The sequence below is a fragment of the Betta splendens genome, chromosome 21 (genome assembly GCF_900634795.4).
Source record: "Betta splendens chromosome 21, fBetSpl5.4, whole genome shotgun sequence".
NCBI classification, from domain to species: Eukaryota; Metazoa; Chordata; class Actinopteri; order Anabantiformes; family Osphronemidae; genus Betta; species Betta splendens.
Genome location: NC_040899.1, coordinates 9022426 through 9039575, shown reverse-complemented (window position 1 = coordinate 9039575; position 17150 = coordinate 9022426). Strand labels below are relative to the sequence as shown.

The 17150-nt window shown below is 42.5% G+C and overlaps 1 protein-coding gene across 2 annotated transcripts; it reads left to right on the top strand.

The window, feature by feature from the left end:
- Positions 1–5522: 5522 nt before the first annotated feature.
- col28a2a (collagen, type XXVIII, alpha 2a) lies at positions 5523–17138 on the top strand. Of its 2 annotated transcripts, none has more exons than XM_029136686.3 (36): positions 5523–5677; positions 5841–5982; positions 6087–6661; positions 6751–6771; positions 6887–6946; positions 7733–7786; positions 8037–8081; positions 8183–8209; positions 8304–8348; positions 8449–8493; positions 8640–8693; positions 9269–9337; positions 9420–9488; positions 9599–9667; positions 10309–10377; positions 10629–10697; positions 10815–10883; positions 10972–11040; positions 12230–12301; positions 12424–12492; positions 12592–12663; positions 12806–12874; positions 12953–13021; positions 13326–13394; positions 13488–13556; positions 13646–13714; positions 13860–13928; positions 14159–14227; positions 14315–14395; positions 14572–14607; positions 14686–14722; positions 14846–15403; positions 15489–15763; positions 15847–16093; positions 16167–16358; positions 16454–17138. In XM_029136686.3, the coding sequence occupies exons 2-36, from the start codon at positions 5847–5849 to the stop codon at positions 16459–16461; spliced, it is 3675 nt and encodes a 1224-aa protein (XP_028992519.1). In that variant the 5' UTR covers positions 5523–5677; positions 5841–5846; the 3' UTR covers positions 16462–17138. The 2 variants fall into 2 exon arrangements, with proteins under 2 accessions (XP_028992519.1, XP_055360800.1); XM_055504825.1 differs by having other exon boundaries at positions 5551–5677; positions 5846–5982.
- Positions 17139–17150: the final 12 nt, after the last annotated feature.

Here is a 17150-nt window from a genome sequence, read left to right as displayed (position 1 = left end):
AGCATGCGCACTGTGCTGCGTGTTATCTCCTTCCTGACCGATAGAGGGCGGGTCAAACGTCACCTAATTACAAGACTGTCTGTTTCTGTTCTATTCATGAAAGATTTAACAACAACACCAAAATAGAAAAAAACTGCTGTTGACACTCAGCTGATAAATAGAATACATCGCAAGTAATGGCTCCTTAGCCATCTATTCAATTCAATTCAATTCAATTTTATTTATATAGCGCCAAATCACAACAAAGTTATTTCAAGGCACTTTACAAAGTAAGGTTTAAAACCTCACACAACTAAACCCAACAAATTCCACATACAGCAAGCATTTAATTTGACAGCAACAGTGGAGAGGAAAAACTCCCTCTCTAACGAGGAAGAAACCTCCAGCAGAACCAGACTGGATGTGGGCGGCCATCTGCCTCGACCGGTTGGGGTGAGAGGATAGAGAGATAGAAAAGCACAGCAACAGCAACAAGCAACAACAAGCAACAACAAGCAACAACAGAGCACAGGCAGGATGGTAGGACCAGGGACTGGATGCAGGCAGGATGGTTGGATCCAGTTGCTGCCCATCACAGACACCAAACTTTGAGTCCAATGATACCTGTGGGTGAGGACAGAGAGGGAGAAAGAGTGGGGGTGGGGGGGGAGAGAGGAGAGAAGCACAACTACTGGACAGAAAGAGACAAGGTTAGTTAAACATGGGACAATGATGGGAGGTTATGGGACAGAGGAGGTAGAAGGAAACAGAGGAGCTCAGTGTATAAATTAAGTCCCCCAGCAGTCTATGTCTATTGCAGCTTAACTAAGAGATGGTTCCTGTGACTAACAATAATTGCCAGTGACCTGAACCATCTCTAACTATAAGCTTTATCAAAAAGGAAGGTTTTAAGCCTAATCTTAAAGGTGGAGAGTGTGTCAGCTTCTCGAAGCTGAAGAGGGAGCTGGTTCCAGAGGAGAGGAGCTTGGTAGCTAAAAGCTCTGCCCCCTGTTCTACATTTAAACACTCTAGGAACCGCAAGTAGCCCAGCGCTCTGAGAACGAAGTGTTCTGCTGGGAGCATAAGGAACTATAAGGTCTTTAAGATAAGAAGGAGCTTTATCATTGAGTACTTTGTATGTGAGTAGGAGAATTTTAAATTCTATCCTACATTTTACAGGCAGCCAGTGCAGAGAAGCTAATGTAGGAGAAATGTGATCTCTCTTTCTAAGTCCTGTCAGAACTCTGGCTGCAGCATTTTGAATGAGCTGTAGGTTTTTTAAGGAGCTGTTAGGACATCCTATGAGTAAGGAGTTACAGTAGTCCAGCCTAGAGGTAACAAATGCATGGATCAGTTTCTCTGCATCGCTCTGAGAGAGGATGCTTCTGATTTTAACTATATTTCTAAGGTGGAAGTAGGCGGTTCTGGAGATTTGTTTAATGTATGATGTAAAAGAGAGATCCTGGTCAAACATGACACCAAGGTTCCTCACAGTAGAATCTGAAGCTAATGTTATGCCATCCAGGGTGGCTATCTGACTCAATAGTGTCTCTCTCAGATTTTTAGGCCCAACAATAAGAATCTCGGTTTTATCTGAGTTTAGTTGAAGGAAGTTTTGGGACATCCAGGATTTGATGTCTTTTAAACAACCCTGAATTTTGACTAGTTGATCTGTTTCATTTGGTTCCAAGGACATGTATAGCTGAGTATCATCTGCGTAAAAATGAAAATTAATAGAATGCTTTCTAATAATCTCACCTAGAGGAGACATGTATAAGCTAAACAGAATTGGACCCAGCACAGAACCCTGTGGAACTCCATAGCTAATCCTTGTGCGTGTGGAGAATTTATCATTAACATGAACAAACTGGAATCTGTTCAACAAATAGGATTTAAACCATCCCAATGCTGTTCCATTAATCCCGATTCTATGTTCTAGTGTCTGTAATAGAATGTGATGATCAATTGTATCAAATGCAGCACTAAGATCTAACAGGACAAGGACAGAAACTAGACCATTGTCCGAAGCTAATAGAAGATCATTAGTGACTCTAACCAGAGCTGTTTCTGTGCTATGATGTTTTCTAAATCCTGACTGAAAATCTTCATACAGGTTATTCCCACTAAGGTGGTCAGATAATTGTTTAGCCACGATTTTTTCCAGAATCTTGGAAATAAAGGGTAAATTTGAAATGGGCCTATAGTTGGCTAGTTGTCCAGGGTCAAGGGTTGGTTTTTTCAATAGAGGTTTGACCACAGCCACCTTAAAAGCCTGTGGTACATAGCCTAGTTGTAAAGATTGGTTGATTTGATTTAATATGGATGAGCTGATTAAAGGTAGAACTTCTTTGAGTAATCTGGTTGGGATTGGATCTAAAAGACAAGTGGACGACTTGGAAGAGTTGATTATTGAGGTTAACTCCATATGAGTTATGGGGGAGAAGCTGTCTAGGTAAGACAGAGGATTTAATAAATTTAAAGTTAATGGATCTAGACAGTGCTTTTTGTCATTTGGAAGAAGTCGCTGCTGAATGTTTTTTCTAATGATAATAATTTTATTAGTAAAGTAGTTCATAAAGTCATTGCTGCTGAGATTTAAGGGGATAGTAGACTCAATACAGCTATGACTCTTTGTCAGCCTGGCTACAGTGCTGAAAAGAAACCTGGGGTTGTTTTTGTTTTCCTCAATTAGGGAGGAATAATATGTTTTTCTAGCAGCACAAAGTGCTTTTTTATATTTCATTAGACTGTCCTTCCATGCAATGCAGTTTACATTTATTTTGTTGGAACGCCACTGTCTTTCTAGTTGTCTAGTCCTTTGCTTTAGACTGCGGATGTCTGAGTTATACCACGGAGCTAACCTCCTCTGATTCACTGTCTTCTTCTTCAGAGGAGCCACTGTGTCTAACATTGTACGTAGAGAAGCTGCAGCATCATCTACAAGACAGTCAACCTGTTCATAAGGATTAAGGTGACTGTTCTCTGTGTATCTGCAAGACATTGAGGCAAAAGATGATGGAATCATCTGCTTGAATCTGGCAACAGCATTGTCAGATAAACATCTGCTATAGTAACATTTCTTTCCAGCTGTTATAGGGTCAGTTGTGCTAAATTCAAAAGTTAATAAGAAATGGTCAGATAACAGAGGGTTTTGGGGAAGAACTATTGAATGTCAGGACAAGATCTAGAGTGTGGTTAAAACGATGAGTGGGTTCATTTACCTGCTGTGTAAAACCAATAGTGTCTATTAAGGAGTTAAAAGCAGTGCTGAGACAGTTGCTGTCAACATCTACATGAATGTTAAAGTCTCCCACTACAATGACTTTATCTGTGCTAAGAACTAAGTCAGATAAGAATTCAGAGAATTCAGTTAAGAACTCTGAATATGGAGCAGGAGGACGGTAAACAATACAAAACACAACTGGTTTCTGAGTTTTAGAGTCTGGGTGAGAAAGGCTCAGAGTGAGGCTCTCAAATGAGTTATAACTATGTTTAGGTTTAGGAGTAATTAATAAATCTGATTTATAAACTGCTGCTACTCCTCCACCTCTACCTGTACTTCTTGGAACATGATAGTTGATGTGACTCATTGGAGTCGACTCATTTAAAGTAACATATTCATCCTGCTGCAGCCAGGTTTCAGTGAGACAGAACAGATCTATGTGATGGTCACTTATCAAGTCATTTATTAAAAAGGATTTAGATGAGAGAGATCTGATATTTAATAAACCACACTTCATTAGCTTACTATTACTTTGTTCCGTAAGAGGAACTGTTTTGATGTTTATTAAATTCTGGTAAGTCACTCCTCTTTGATTTGTTTGTGACTTGTATAGTTTAGGTGGTCGAGAAGCAGACACAGTCTCTATGCGATAACTAAGACTAAGAGTGGGTCGCGGCTGTAGAGAACATGCAGAGAGGCGTGTAAGACTGCGACTCTGCGTCCTGGGCTCCACTCTGAGTTGTCACGGAGTGGGGGGACTAAGCAACATGGCCATGTTACTAGAGAGCAGAGAGGCTCCGTTCAACGTGGGATGGACGCCGTCTCTTCTAATCAGCCCAGGTTTTCCCCAAAAAGTGCTCCAATTAGCCACAAAGCCCACATCGTTTGCATCGTTTGCATCTTGACTCACCGAGTCTCATCTGAATGATGATGAGTGGATAATGAAATAATACATCTTGAAGACAAAAAGTTCAAGAAGCATTTAAGTGGGTCCTTATCTGAAGGGCTGGTCATCAGGGGTTCTTGAGGCAATCCAAAATATGAATCCATCCATCCATTATCAGTGCTGAACATGATTGATGGACAACTTGACTTTCTGTCATTTTCACAGCCTACAAATGTTGCTTGAGTTTATAGGAACACAATGAATGCTTGTCATTTATCATAAAGCAAAGCCACAAGGTGAATGGTACCGAGCCAACACTTGGTGTAGCATTCCTTTGTGTCAGAAAGTCTCCTCTAATTACTTCTTGCCTGAAGCTTTGAATTACAAGTCTCCAAAAGTCTCCATGAATCTTCAGCCAGTCTGCACAGGACCAGGCCCATCTTTAAACCCAACCAGGAGCATGTTGAAAGGTTATCTCTGCTAGAAAATGGTCAGACGGTCATCACTTCAGGCCTGGGAGGTGAATTACCACCTTCGGGCTTTCAGTAAATCATTTTTTGAAGGATACACTACACAGAACTCACCTTCTCAGAGCTCTTATGATAAGAACAGAAGATAGGTGCTCTCTAAGTGTGTGGGCACTGACGCCATTCTTTGATTTACTGTGTGGGTCTTGTTTATTATTCTCTGGCTTCTTCACGCTAAGAAGCTGAGGAGTAATTCTCCACATCCCACTTTCCCAACAACTTGACACTAGTGTGACAATCTTATAATGAATGTAGAGGATTTTAGCCTCGTTTAGCCTTTACCCTCAGGCATGTGCGTTATGGTCATTCCAAAATCCAAGACAGAGACCAAAGGTGCACAGGCCTTTGCCATTAGGACCTCTAAATTATAAAACATCATGCCTGTGGAATTTATCTCAGCATCATTGTAACTGAACCTCCTGTGACCTCCTTTTATTTATTTCATCCTGGATCATACTAATGTCAGGCTGTGCTAATATAAACACAGAGATTCAAGCAAACATGTTTGATAAAGTGCCTATAAAATCATATATTTAATTTTGTGATTGACAGGACATGCAGGACATGTGACATATCCACCAAACACCAAGTCCACCGGTGCTTAATTACATCCTATAACCTTTTGAATATAAACAATAGAAAGTGTGACAAATGACAATTTAATAACTTACTTAAAACTAATTTAAAAATAATGATGGGGTTTACCACATAGGTACGTTAGCACTTGATCATACTTGCAGTTATCAAAATAGCAAATTCACTAAGTACACATGCAACATAGTTTTACTTTTGCGAACCAACCCCTTCCCTGAGGGCAGAACATGACTCTTGGCAATGCTCCATGGGATCCGGTCCATTGGTGCCTCTTTATAAAGGAGGAGGTGTCTCACCTCTGCTCAGAATGACTGACGCTGCTGCACCCGTGCATCAGTGAGCCGACTGGAGACCACTGGCCACTCTGTGAACCCTGCTACTATTTCCATTTTTTCTGCACTTTTTAAGGGGCTGGATTTGAAATACATGAAACTGAACATCTAAAAGCTGCTTCCTGGAGGTTGAACTGTAAGTCAGAATAGACTTGAATAGATAAGGATAAAAGCTTATTTTAGCAAACACTGTTTATAAGTATAGTGTATCCTGTAGTCAATCAGGGCAGAGACTGTAGCAGTAATTGACTTTAACTGATTGTTCTGAACTGATTCTGCTTCTTTCTTCGGTACTTGAGGTAAGGATGTTCTCCTCCTTTACGCTGGTGCTGCTGATCACAGCCCTGGCCGGTTTCTGGGCCCAGGGCTTGTACGAGGAGCGGAAAACTATCACAAAACTCAGGGGTAAACTTTTGGCTGCTAATGTTGACAATGGACAAGGTAAGAAAAAGGGCTTTCTTGTTTTTTCTGTATTTTTAGAGACTCATATCGCTTCTGTGAAGTTTGTAAAGGTTTTGAATCCTCCTCCCATGATGTGTGCACAGCCACCCTGGATGAGGACTGTCGCCTGGAGCTCTTCTTTCTTTTGGACAGCTCGGAAAGCGCCAAGGACAACCACGAGCAGGAAAAGCAGTTCGTGTTAAACGTGGTGGAGCGATTCCAAAGGCTGCGCCCGCAGAGCGGCCGGGGCTTGAGCTTGAGGGCGGCCCTCCTGCAGTACAGCAGTCATGTGATCACCGAGCAAACCTTCAGAGACTGGACAGGCACAGAGCACTTCAAGAAACTGATCGCCTCCATCGCCTACATCGGGCACGGTACCTACACGACCTACGCCATCACAAACATGACCAAGACCTACCTGGAAGAATCCAACCCTGGAAGCATCAAGGTGGCCGTGCTGCTCACAGACGGCGTTTCCCATCCCAGGAACCCTGACATCTTCTCTGCCGTTGCTGATGCTAAGAACCAGGGCATTACATTCTTCGTTCTGGGCATCACACGAGCTGCCAAGGAGCCGACGAACGTAGCACAGCTCCGGCTACTCGCCAGCTCCCCGACCTCCCACTTCCTACATAATTTACAAGATGAAGATGTGGTTGAAAAAATCATCAGTGAGATGGTGAGTAAATGAATACACACGAGTCAACAAATGCAATGAGCCAATAAGTTCACGATATTGACTGACTTATTAATTTATTTTGCTTTCAGAGTGGCTTGGCTAATGAAGGAGTAAGTTCTGTCATGACACATCCCATACACAGACATCTGACATGAAATAATGTGCAATTAAGTGAAGGTGTCCGCAGTCATGACAAGTTAATAAACACATATGTTCCCTTTGAAGTGCCCCGTGGCTGAGAGATGTACCTGTGAGAAAGGAGAGAGGGGACCCAGTGGGCCTGCGGTAAGCGATTAACTCCTCAAAATATCCTGCAGCCAACGAGCAAGTTCTCTTTGAAGTGACAATCCTGACAATTAGAATAATTGGCTGCTTTCCCACTGTCAGCGCAGCGTGCATTTCATTTCAAGCATTTAATTTGGCAAAGTTAGACAGTGTCGGTGGATCAGACACGACAAAGGCAACGTCCCAATCTGTTTCTGAGTGATGCCAGAGGGAGACGAGCGCAGCCCTTGTCCACACCCACTCACGCTTTCAAACATCTTTAGGAGCGTCCGTTCAGCTCAGGTAACGTCGAGCTTTCCCTCCAACGGACGTGTAATCCTGTTGCTGACAGACAGCTGTGTAGTCATTAACCAGGTGCTCACTGCCTGGAAAGATTCTTTAAATTCTTACACTCTGACCAGGGCTCTCATAATTGCGCTTGTTAGCTTAGTGGCTACAAACTAGCGTTTTCTGGAAAAAGGCAACCAACACCTGCTAACCAGGTGTAGCTCAAGGTCACGACCCCTGGTGCTATGGACAAGACCCCTCATGCCCGACTATGGGTCCATCTACAGCCCTCACTTTTATACGCATGTATGTAATAAGACACATTCAGACATTAGCTCATCGACCTTTCCCACCTGTGTCTGACTCATATAATGTCTGCCTAAAGCAAAAAAAAAAGGTTTTGCTCAGCAAAGTGAGTTTTAGGTCATGTCATGGAATTCAGCGTAACAAGACTAGAGAAGAATAAACTCACAGGAAGAGATTAATCAAATTTTACCCATGTTCTGTTTCACTTTCTAGGGGAAGAAAGGTCGTCCTGGAGAGGATGGTGCTCCAGGGCTGAAAGGGCAAAAGGTGCTATTTGATAGATTTATGGGCTTTGTGAACATCTAGACTATACAAAAGGACTGATATTCTGTAGCGGTTCATCTGAGCTGTTTGTATGGTTTGCTTGCCTTTTTGCAGTTTGTCCATCTTTTCCATTCCAACCTGTATTGTCATAATTGAATTAAATTGTGATTCATATTTTTTCATTCTAATCTTGATGTATTTGTAGAGACAATGTGATGTATTGTAATGAATAAGGGTAATTGTTTCATATCAGGGTGAAGCAGGATTTAGTGGACTCCCAGGCCGAGAGGGTGTTGAGGTAAGCGCCCTTTAAGACTAAAACGTACAACAGATTCACTGGTGTGGGTTCTGCTTGATTACAAAACAAAAATTGACAATAAAAAAACCTTTTTTTGGCAGGGAAGACCGGGTTACAAAGGAGAGAAGGTTTGTTTGAGAAGGTTCTGAGAATTCCACCTAATGGTCATGATGACGTTTTTATGGTATAAGAAACAGTGTGACACCTTGTAACTCTACACAGGGTGAGAGGGGGGAATGTGGCACACCAGGAAGTAAAGGAGACCGGGTACGGTAGCACAGCACTCCGAAATCCAAGTTGTATAATTGCATTAAGAACATTGAGCATATTGTATTTGATGTTATGGCCTGTGTCTTTCCTGTTACAGGGTCCGGAGGGTCCAATTGGAGCAGGAGGACTTAGAGGTCCACAGGTAAGTAACACTTTATTTTAAACACATACACAGCAGAGATGCTACCTTCACGAACTAGAGGGAAATCCCAACATTGTGTTTAATGTCAGGTTAGACAGGCGCATACACATGTCTAAATGTTCTGGCTGTGTGTTGTTCCTGCCCAGGGGTTACCAGGACCTCACGGAGACATCGGACCCCAGGGCCTCCAGGGAAAGCCGGTCAGCCCCTCTTAAGCAGCTCCCACTCACTTCCTCACGAACATCTGCTGCGACCTTTACATTTCCTTTTATGATTGGTTTAAAGGAGAGGTTGTAGCTTTACCTACCCAGTGTTAAACATACAACACAGAAGCCTCTTTGTCAGGTAATAAACCCCTGTGTCAGTATTTGGGAATGAGCCAAAGTCTTCCCCATCATTACAGCAATGAACCATTGGAAAAATCTAATTACAGTTTCTCTTAATGGCTGTATCCTGTTTCTAAATACAGAGCTTACAACATTATGGGTTTCTCCAGCAAGGCCTACAGCTAGTAGTGTACATGAAAATAACATACATACATGAACATATAAGAATCTTGGTGGTCCTTCTGTGATGGGACTGATTTGACTGTAGTTCAAACTGCTAGATTTGTTTTTACTGAATAACCTTTAGACTTAGACTTGTGAAGCTTTCGTAGTAAAATGTCCTAAACACCACTAGGTGGTACAGTAAGTGCTCAGCGAAGGCAGAAAGACATGAACAAGAGGCGCCATCGGTCTGAAATTCATGTACCGCATCATGTCTATTTTCGCAGGGGGAACGCGGTCCGGCCGGCCCTCCAGGAATTCAGGGGGAAATTGGTATTGGACTTCCTGGACCAAAAGTAAGACATTATTTACCCACTGATTACACAATGGTATGACTTTTTTTGAATGTTCACTTGATATCTTCAATTCTCCCCGCAGGGTGATGTGGGGTTTCAGGGCAGAGCAGGTCCCCCTGGTCCCCCAGGAGTAGGCGAACCAGGACTTCCTGTACGTAAAACGCAGACTTAGTGCTGTGTGACTTCCATATTTGTACTTTTGAGTATTCCCATACGGGAGCTGATCTAACACTGTTAAGGTAACACATTGTGTATTGACAGGGGCCTCAAGGGCCACAGGGTGTTCAGGGGGAAAAAGGACCCCAAGGAGAAGGGTTCCCTGGACCAAAGGTATTTGAATTATTTAATGAGGTCTAAAATAGATACTCTTAAGGAAGAGCCCATCATTAGTGATGTACATAGAGAAGGAAATGACGATGTTTCTGTCATCACCATCCATCTGTCAAAATCACACTTATTGCACAGTGCAACAGCTTTTATTTTATTATTCCTAGTTGTATGCATGTGGATTAATACTGATACAAACCTATCGCTCTGCACAAACAAGCCTAACCCTGTTGAAGAGTGACCAAGGTATAATATAAATGAATTGCAATAATATGCCTCAGGCTTTACTCCAGATCAAGACAAAACCTGCAGACATGTGTGATGATTGCAGGACCGCATTGATGTGCTTTTGAATCTGATGTTTTTTGATATATATTACATGAAGGTTTTATTAGCGATCTTCAACCCCTTTCCTTCTCTCTCTCATACTCCCATCACTTCACAATTTACAGTACTGAACATTACTGTTTAAACTGGTTCATTCCTTGTGCACTGGATCATGCAATATCAATCACAAGAGGGTAACAAGAAATAACTCGTTCTTCTGTGTTCTACTCTCTCCACTGAAAACAACATATTTGGCGGTAATAATGGCAGAAGTGACAGGAGTAGAATGACAGAAGAGGCTTGATTTTGTTGCACAGGGAGACCGGGGGCTCGCAGGACCAAGGGGCCCGAGGGGCCAGCAGGGTGTTGGAATCAAAGGAGAAAGGGTGTGTTTTAAACTTTTAAGCATTTAAAAATATATTATTGCAGCAATACATCAAGCAGTATAGCTACAATTAGAAAAAAACACTACCGACTGACCCTGGACAGGCATCTTAGGATGTCTATAGGATGGAGAATATTGCATTTGATGTAACCTAAAATCATGTTGCCATATTTTGGACGTATCAAAAACATGTTGTATGGATGTGAAATAATTCATTGACTGACAACAGGCACTTTCCATGCTGTTACACAGGGTGATATTGGTCTTCCAGGTTTTCCAGGACCAACTGGATTAACAGGAGCAGGCATACAGGGAGAAAAGGTCAGCAAAATAATATATACTATAAATGGTTAATAGCTATGCACAAATAACAATAAATATGAATGCAACAGAAGCACATCCCTCATTGATAGCCCTCTAAACTTTATTACCGTGCAGGGAATTGAGGGTCCAAGAGGTCCACCAGGACCTAGAGGGGTCCCAGGAGAAGGTTTTCCTGGACCCAAGGTTTGTTACAACTATGGTAATAGTATCTACATTACCCATTTTAACACTGTCATCTTATTATAGGTCATCATGCTATTTATGTTTCTAGGGTGACCAAGGTTTACCTGGTGAGCATGGAGCTCCAGGAGAGGGAGGCATTGGTGAGCCTGGTTCAAAGGTAACTTATTACATCCTGACTATTAGTGATGAATGAACTCTCCATCCATCCATCCATCCATCCATCCATCCATCCATCCATCCATCCATCCATCCATCCATCCATCCATTCATCCATTCATCCATCCATCCATTCATCCATCCATCCATCCATCCATCCATCCATCCATCCATTTTCAACCGCTTATCCGTGGACGGGTCGCAGGAGCAGCATCCCTAAGCAAAGAGCACCAGACTTCCCTCTCCCCAAACACCGAGCCTTTTGGCTTAGTTCCCTCTTTACCACGACGGACTGGTACACCGACCGCATTGGTGCAGTCATCAAGGTGTTACATCTATTAATCTCATGCTCCTTCCTTCCCTCATTCTCCAACCTGGAGAGAGCAAACCACCTGTTTCTGGTGAAGAACCATGGCCTCAGACTTGGAGGAACTGATTCTCATCCCAGCCGCTTTGCACTCAGCTGCAAACCGCCCCAGTGCGCGCTGGAGGTCCTGGTCCAATGAAGCCAACAAGACAATGTCATCTGCAAAAGCAGATCCGAAATGTTGTAGTCCCCGTACGAGACCCCTTCTGGTCCCTGGCTGCGCATAGAAATTCTGTCCATACAAATAATGACCAGAACCGGTGACAAAGGCAGCCCTGCCAAAGTCCAACATACGCCGGGAACAGGTCTGACTTACTGCCGGAAATGTGAACAGAATGCTATGGGGGATGCAGTCAAGTTCTTTCTTCTATTCTTTTCTAAGTCCACAAAACATGTGGACTGGTTGAGAAAACTTCCACAAACCCTCCAGCACTCTAGTGAGGTTGTCAAGTTGGTCCAGCATTCCATCAACAGGTCGAAAGTATTCTGTTCTTTCTGTATCTAACGTTTGACTATCGGTCAACATAGGATCACAAGTGTAATCCCCCTATAGCTAGAACATACTCCTGTCCCCCCTTTTTATTAAGAGGGACAACCTTCTCAGTTGTCCAGTACAGAAGAACTGACTCCATCATCCACATGATGTTGCAGAGGCATTTCACCGAAAACAGTACAACAACATCCAGACTAGAGGTACAGATCTCATCCACCCCTGATGCCCTGCTACCAAGGAGCTTGCAAACTACCTCAGTGACCTCAGCCAGTGATTTAACCTAATAATTCTTTTTGGCTATGCTACTAAACTCATTAACTGCTGTTTCAGGGAGAGCCTGGAGCAGCTGGATTAGCTGGGGTGCCTGGTCTCCCAGGAGAGGATGGAGCTCCAGGACAGAAGGTACATGCACAACATCCACTCTGTAAACCTTACTGTTCCTAACATTATATACTAGCACACAAAAGATTCAATACAGAATTAAAAAGATTGGTTCTATGCCTCATCTGCATTGTCTTGTTTAGGGCGAGCCTGGTTTGCCTGGGTTAAGAGGTCCTGAGGGAGCACAAGGAATTGGCATTCAAGGGGAGAAGGTATGCTTTGGATTAAACAGTACATTCTGGTTTAGCAGTTTATATTTTGTATAACAATATTAATTAGCAATATTAATTCTATTTTTATCATCATGCCAGGGTGACCAGGGACAAAGAGGAATCCGTGGTTTACATGGGCCTCCAGGGATTTCTGGACCCTCTGGACCAAAGGCGAGTATTTTTTTGTAGTGTGATTTAATGATGCTGTATCATGTCCCGTGCCTGAGCATTTATTACATAATAAGACTGTTGACATAGTGGTCAAACATATATAATATATTGGTTTTAATTATGTTGCATATGCATCTTCCAGGGTGAACGTGGGATACCAGGCCAGCAGGGCATACCAGGCCTACCAGGACGCTCTATATCAGGCCCAAAGGTAAATAAATCAATAAAATGACTTAACACTTGACCTGGGCGGGGTGAAAACACTGTAACTGTATTGTCTTGTCTCTAGGGGGATGTAGGTGCTGCTGGTCCCCCTGGTCCTATTGGAGAAACAGGGCTTGGACTCCCCGGCCCAAAGGTTAGGATAGAATAGGATATGACGTTATTGATCCCACAATGGGGAAATGTTTGTGTTTTTAGCAGCAATTTACAGGACAAAAATGAAAAGTAATAATTGTGCAACGACAAACAGTTAACAGTTAACAACACAATTAACGGTGTCAAAAACAATGATTGATAAAATGGTGGAGGCACTGCACAGACACAAGTTCAAGGTGTGGTTATATCACTGCAATGATGTATTGTAGAGTCTGGTGGTTGTGGAAAAGAACACTAGAATTTGTTGTGTTTTTGATGTTCATCTTCAACTTTTTTCTAACCAGGGTGACCATGGACATCCAGGTTTACCAGGTCCAAATGGACCAAAAGGTGAAGGCATTCCTGGCCCCATGGTGTGTATAACATCATCATTTAGTGAGATCATACATGTACGTAGATTGTTAGTCCTGGTCACAGGTCTTTATCACGTTTATGTTCTGTTTCAGGGTCCACCAGGGATGCCAGGCCTACCTGGTGAGCCTGGGCTAGAGGGAATAGGAGTACCTGGTCCAAAGGTTTGTGTCTGTATTGGCTGTGCCTTGGTGGTTTGTCTTTTTGGTATGGTAATGGGTATGTTGATGCTCATAGACTCTGTTTTGGCCAGGGTGACGTTGGCTTTAGAGGATTGCCAGGCTTGCCTGGCCCACCTGGAGAGGGCTTACAAGGACCACCAGTAGGAAGCATTATTTACCATACAGAGTGATCTAATTTGAATTTGAATCACAGTTTATAGTTACACACCATTACATTACATAGTGATCTAATCATTTTCTGTAGGTATGTTTCCAAGTTGCTTAAGCTCATGGTCTGATTCTTAGGGTAACGCTGGCAGGCCAGGGCCTGCTGGTCCAGTTGGACCTCCAGGAGAAGGTGTCCAAGGCCCAAAGGTAAAGGCTGTTACCACAGATTGTTTCCTCATTTCAAGCTTTTCACGTTTATATTCAGCCACAGCAAGCACAAGCGAAGCACTATGATGCAACTAACAGATGTTGACATGATATACAATAGAGAAATGACAGATGAGTTATTGGAACATTAAATCTGACAAAATTTATGATCTCTCAAGAGTTTGGATGTATCCCCACTGTATTATGGAGTAAATGCAGTCACATTTCAGGGTGAGCCAGGATCTCAAGGTATGACTGGACCTAGAGGGCCTCAAGGAGAAGGCTTTCCTGGTTCCAAGGTGAGCCATTTAAACACAGGCTTCAAACATTTTGTTGGAGTATCATAAAAATGTCTCCAACTGATTATTTACTGCCACACGTTACAGGGTGATCGGGGATTACAGGGTGAGAGGGGTATGAAAGGCACAAAAGGAGACATGGGAGATCCTGGGGTCCCTGGTGAAGCAGTAAGTAAAATAACACAAGACATAAAGGTTTGATACTGAAAGTTGTGTGGTAAACACACTTAAGTTGCATAATGCAGTGGCAATGAAGCATTTGTTACCTTCATCGGCGCTTAATAAGAAATAAATCTCACAGATCAACACAGCAGAAACACTGAGCTTATATCTACTTTTCTCAGGGAAGGCCCGGAACAAAGGGAGAACAAGGCCTCACAGTGAGTTCATCAGTTCCATAAATGCATCATTTAAATCGTAGTGAGTTTTTAATAGTGTAAATTTGCCATGTTTTTCAGAGAGAAGACATCATTAAGATGATCAAAGAAATCTGTGGTAAGACCACAAGTCAAACCTAGATTCAATAGCTAAATGCTAGTTTCTACTGTTCCTCCAGAGTACTGGAGGCAACAGAGAGGTTGAACTCAAATATTATTATTAAACATTATGTGTTTTCAGGATGTGGCATTAAGTGCAAGGAAAGGCCCATGGAATTAGTCTTCGTCATCGACAGCTCTGAAAGCGTGGGACCTGAAAACTTTGAAATCATCAAGGACTTTGTCACCAGATTGGTGGACAGGACCACAGTTGGACGCAACGCCACCAGAATCGGACTGATCCTCTACAGCCTGGACGTCCACCTGGAGTTCAACTTGGCTCGCTATATGAACAAACAGGACGTCAAACAGGCAGTCAGGAAGATGCCCTACATGGGTGAGGGCACTTACACTGGCACGGCGATCAGAAAGGCCACTCAGGAGGCTTTCTTCAGCGCTCGGCCCGGAGTCCGGAAAGTAGCCATAGTTATCACCGACGGTCAGACCGACAAACGAGAGCCCGTCAAACTCGACATAGCTGTGAGAGAAGCTCACGCTGCAAACATTGAGATGTACGCCCTGGGTATCGTCAACTCCTCTGATCCTACGCAGGCCGAGTTTTTGCGAGAACTCAACCTCATCGCTTCTGACCCTGATAGTGAACACATGTACCTCATCGATGACTTCAACACACTACCAGGTGATAGCTACTGTCAGATGTCATAAGAATAATAATAATAATATGTTTTTTGTTCAAAATAATATATATATTCTTTCCATTTTAGCACTGGAATCTAAACTTGTTAACCAGTTCTGTGAAGATGAAAATGGTGCTCCTATTTACAATCATATCACAAATGGACACTGGAATGGCAATAACGGCTACGGACGTGGTACCGGTGGAAACAATGGTAATAAAGGTAATGCCAATGGTTACGAATATGGAAACAAAATAAATAGTTACAATTATCAAGAGGAAACAAAAGAGAGACTCACCAACAGTCGAGGACGTGGAGATATTTTCACGCTGCCAATCAACGCTAATCCACTCACTGTCCAGGTATTAATTGAAACAAGCTGCTCTATTGTTATATTTTTACAGAATTACTCACTGACCATTTTGTTGGTGTTGTCTTATTCTAGGTGGTGGAAGATGAAGATGGTGAGGATTTGGACTTAAGAGCCCAAATAAGAGGCAGTAGCAGTGGATCAGCAGCCAGTAAATCTCTGTTAGCACCTGGGAGAGAAAGTGTCATCTCCAATAAGGCAGTCATATCACCTTCATCATCCTCACCCTCCTCTTCTGCAACTGCTTCCTCAACACTGGGCTCGGTTTCATCATTAAACTTGAATCCGTTGAACACAGCAGTGAGTCCTGTCCTGCCTGAAGGTAGGTGCTGCATTGACTTTGTTTTGTTTGTTTTTATCACTACTCACAATTTTACTGTACCTCTCTTCCTCAGAGTCTCCTCTTCTTGATCCACGATGTAGCCTCATACTGGACCAGGGCACCTGTCGAGACTATAGCATTCGCTGGTACTATGACAAGCAGGCCAATGCCTGTGCGCAGTTTTGGTATGGAGGCTGTGGTGGGAATGACAACCGCTATGAAACAGAAGATGAATGCAAGAAGACATGTGTTCGATTCAAAAGAGGTAGTTTTTATAGATTACTTTCCAATATATACAAAACAATTTCCCTCTATTTCCCTATTTATAGTATTCTCTTCATTATTCTTTCTTGTCCTCAGCTGGATAAAAGGAGTGAAAGCCTGAAGGAAATGAAGTTGTCTGCTCTACAGCCTGTGATACTACTGTGATACATTCTATCACATCACTCAACATTTCATGCACTTTTCTAATACTTGTACTTCAAAAACAATATATATAATGTGTTCAATGATCAAGTTCTAAACATGTTGCTATTTATTAAAAGCAAATCGCCATTTTTTCAAATCCTACAACACCTGACGAACTTCCCTCAAATAAATAGTATTGATCTTAACATATTCTTTAGGATTTACTGTCCAGGGTTAAAAGCAGCAACCTCAAAACTGTACATTAGTTTAAGCTGTAGATCATCCTTATACATCTTCGAGTCTTGTGCTTTACAAACACACAATATGTTTCCAGCAAGGCTGTGATAATGAGATATTTGTTTACCTTTAGTTGATTTCATAAGCTCTAAGTGCTTTATTGTGTGTTTTACGTCGTTCAGGTTATACTTGGTAGCTATGCTAGAGGGCCTTGTTGGTGCGGGTCCTGTTTTCTACAGGTCTGCTGTGAATGTCCATTCAGGGGATAGAGATCAAGGCTTTCTGCAGTCACTTCAATAAAAGGCCCGTGTGTTTTGCAGTATGTGCAAGTATATCTCTACTGTATATCTGAAAAATGTTTTTATTGTTTTTTTAATAATAAAAAATACATTAAAGATGGGTGGGCTATTTT

Bases quoted from the DNA above. Each gene is read 5' to 3' on its own strand.
- col28a2a (XM_029136686.3), top strand. From the start codon at position 5,847: ATGTTCTCCTCCTTTACGCTGGTGCTGCTGATCACAGCCCTGGCCGGT. The intron at 8,694-9,268 runs GTCAGCCCCTCT...CTATTTTCGCAG, and splicing joins AGGGCCTCCAGGGAAAGCCG to GGGGAACGCGGTCCGGCCGG. The intron at 14,228-14,314 runs GTGAGCCATTTA...CACACGTTACAG, and splicing joins AAGGCTTTCCTGGTTCCAAG to GGTGATCGGGGATTACAGGG.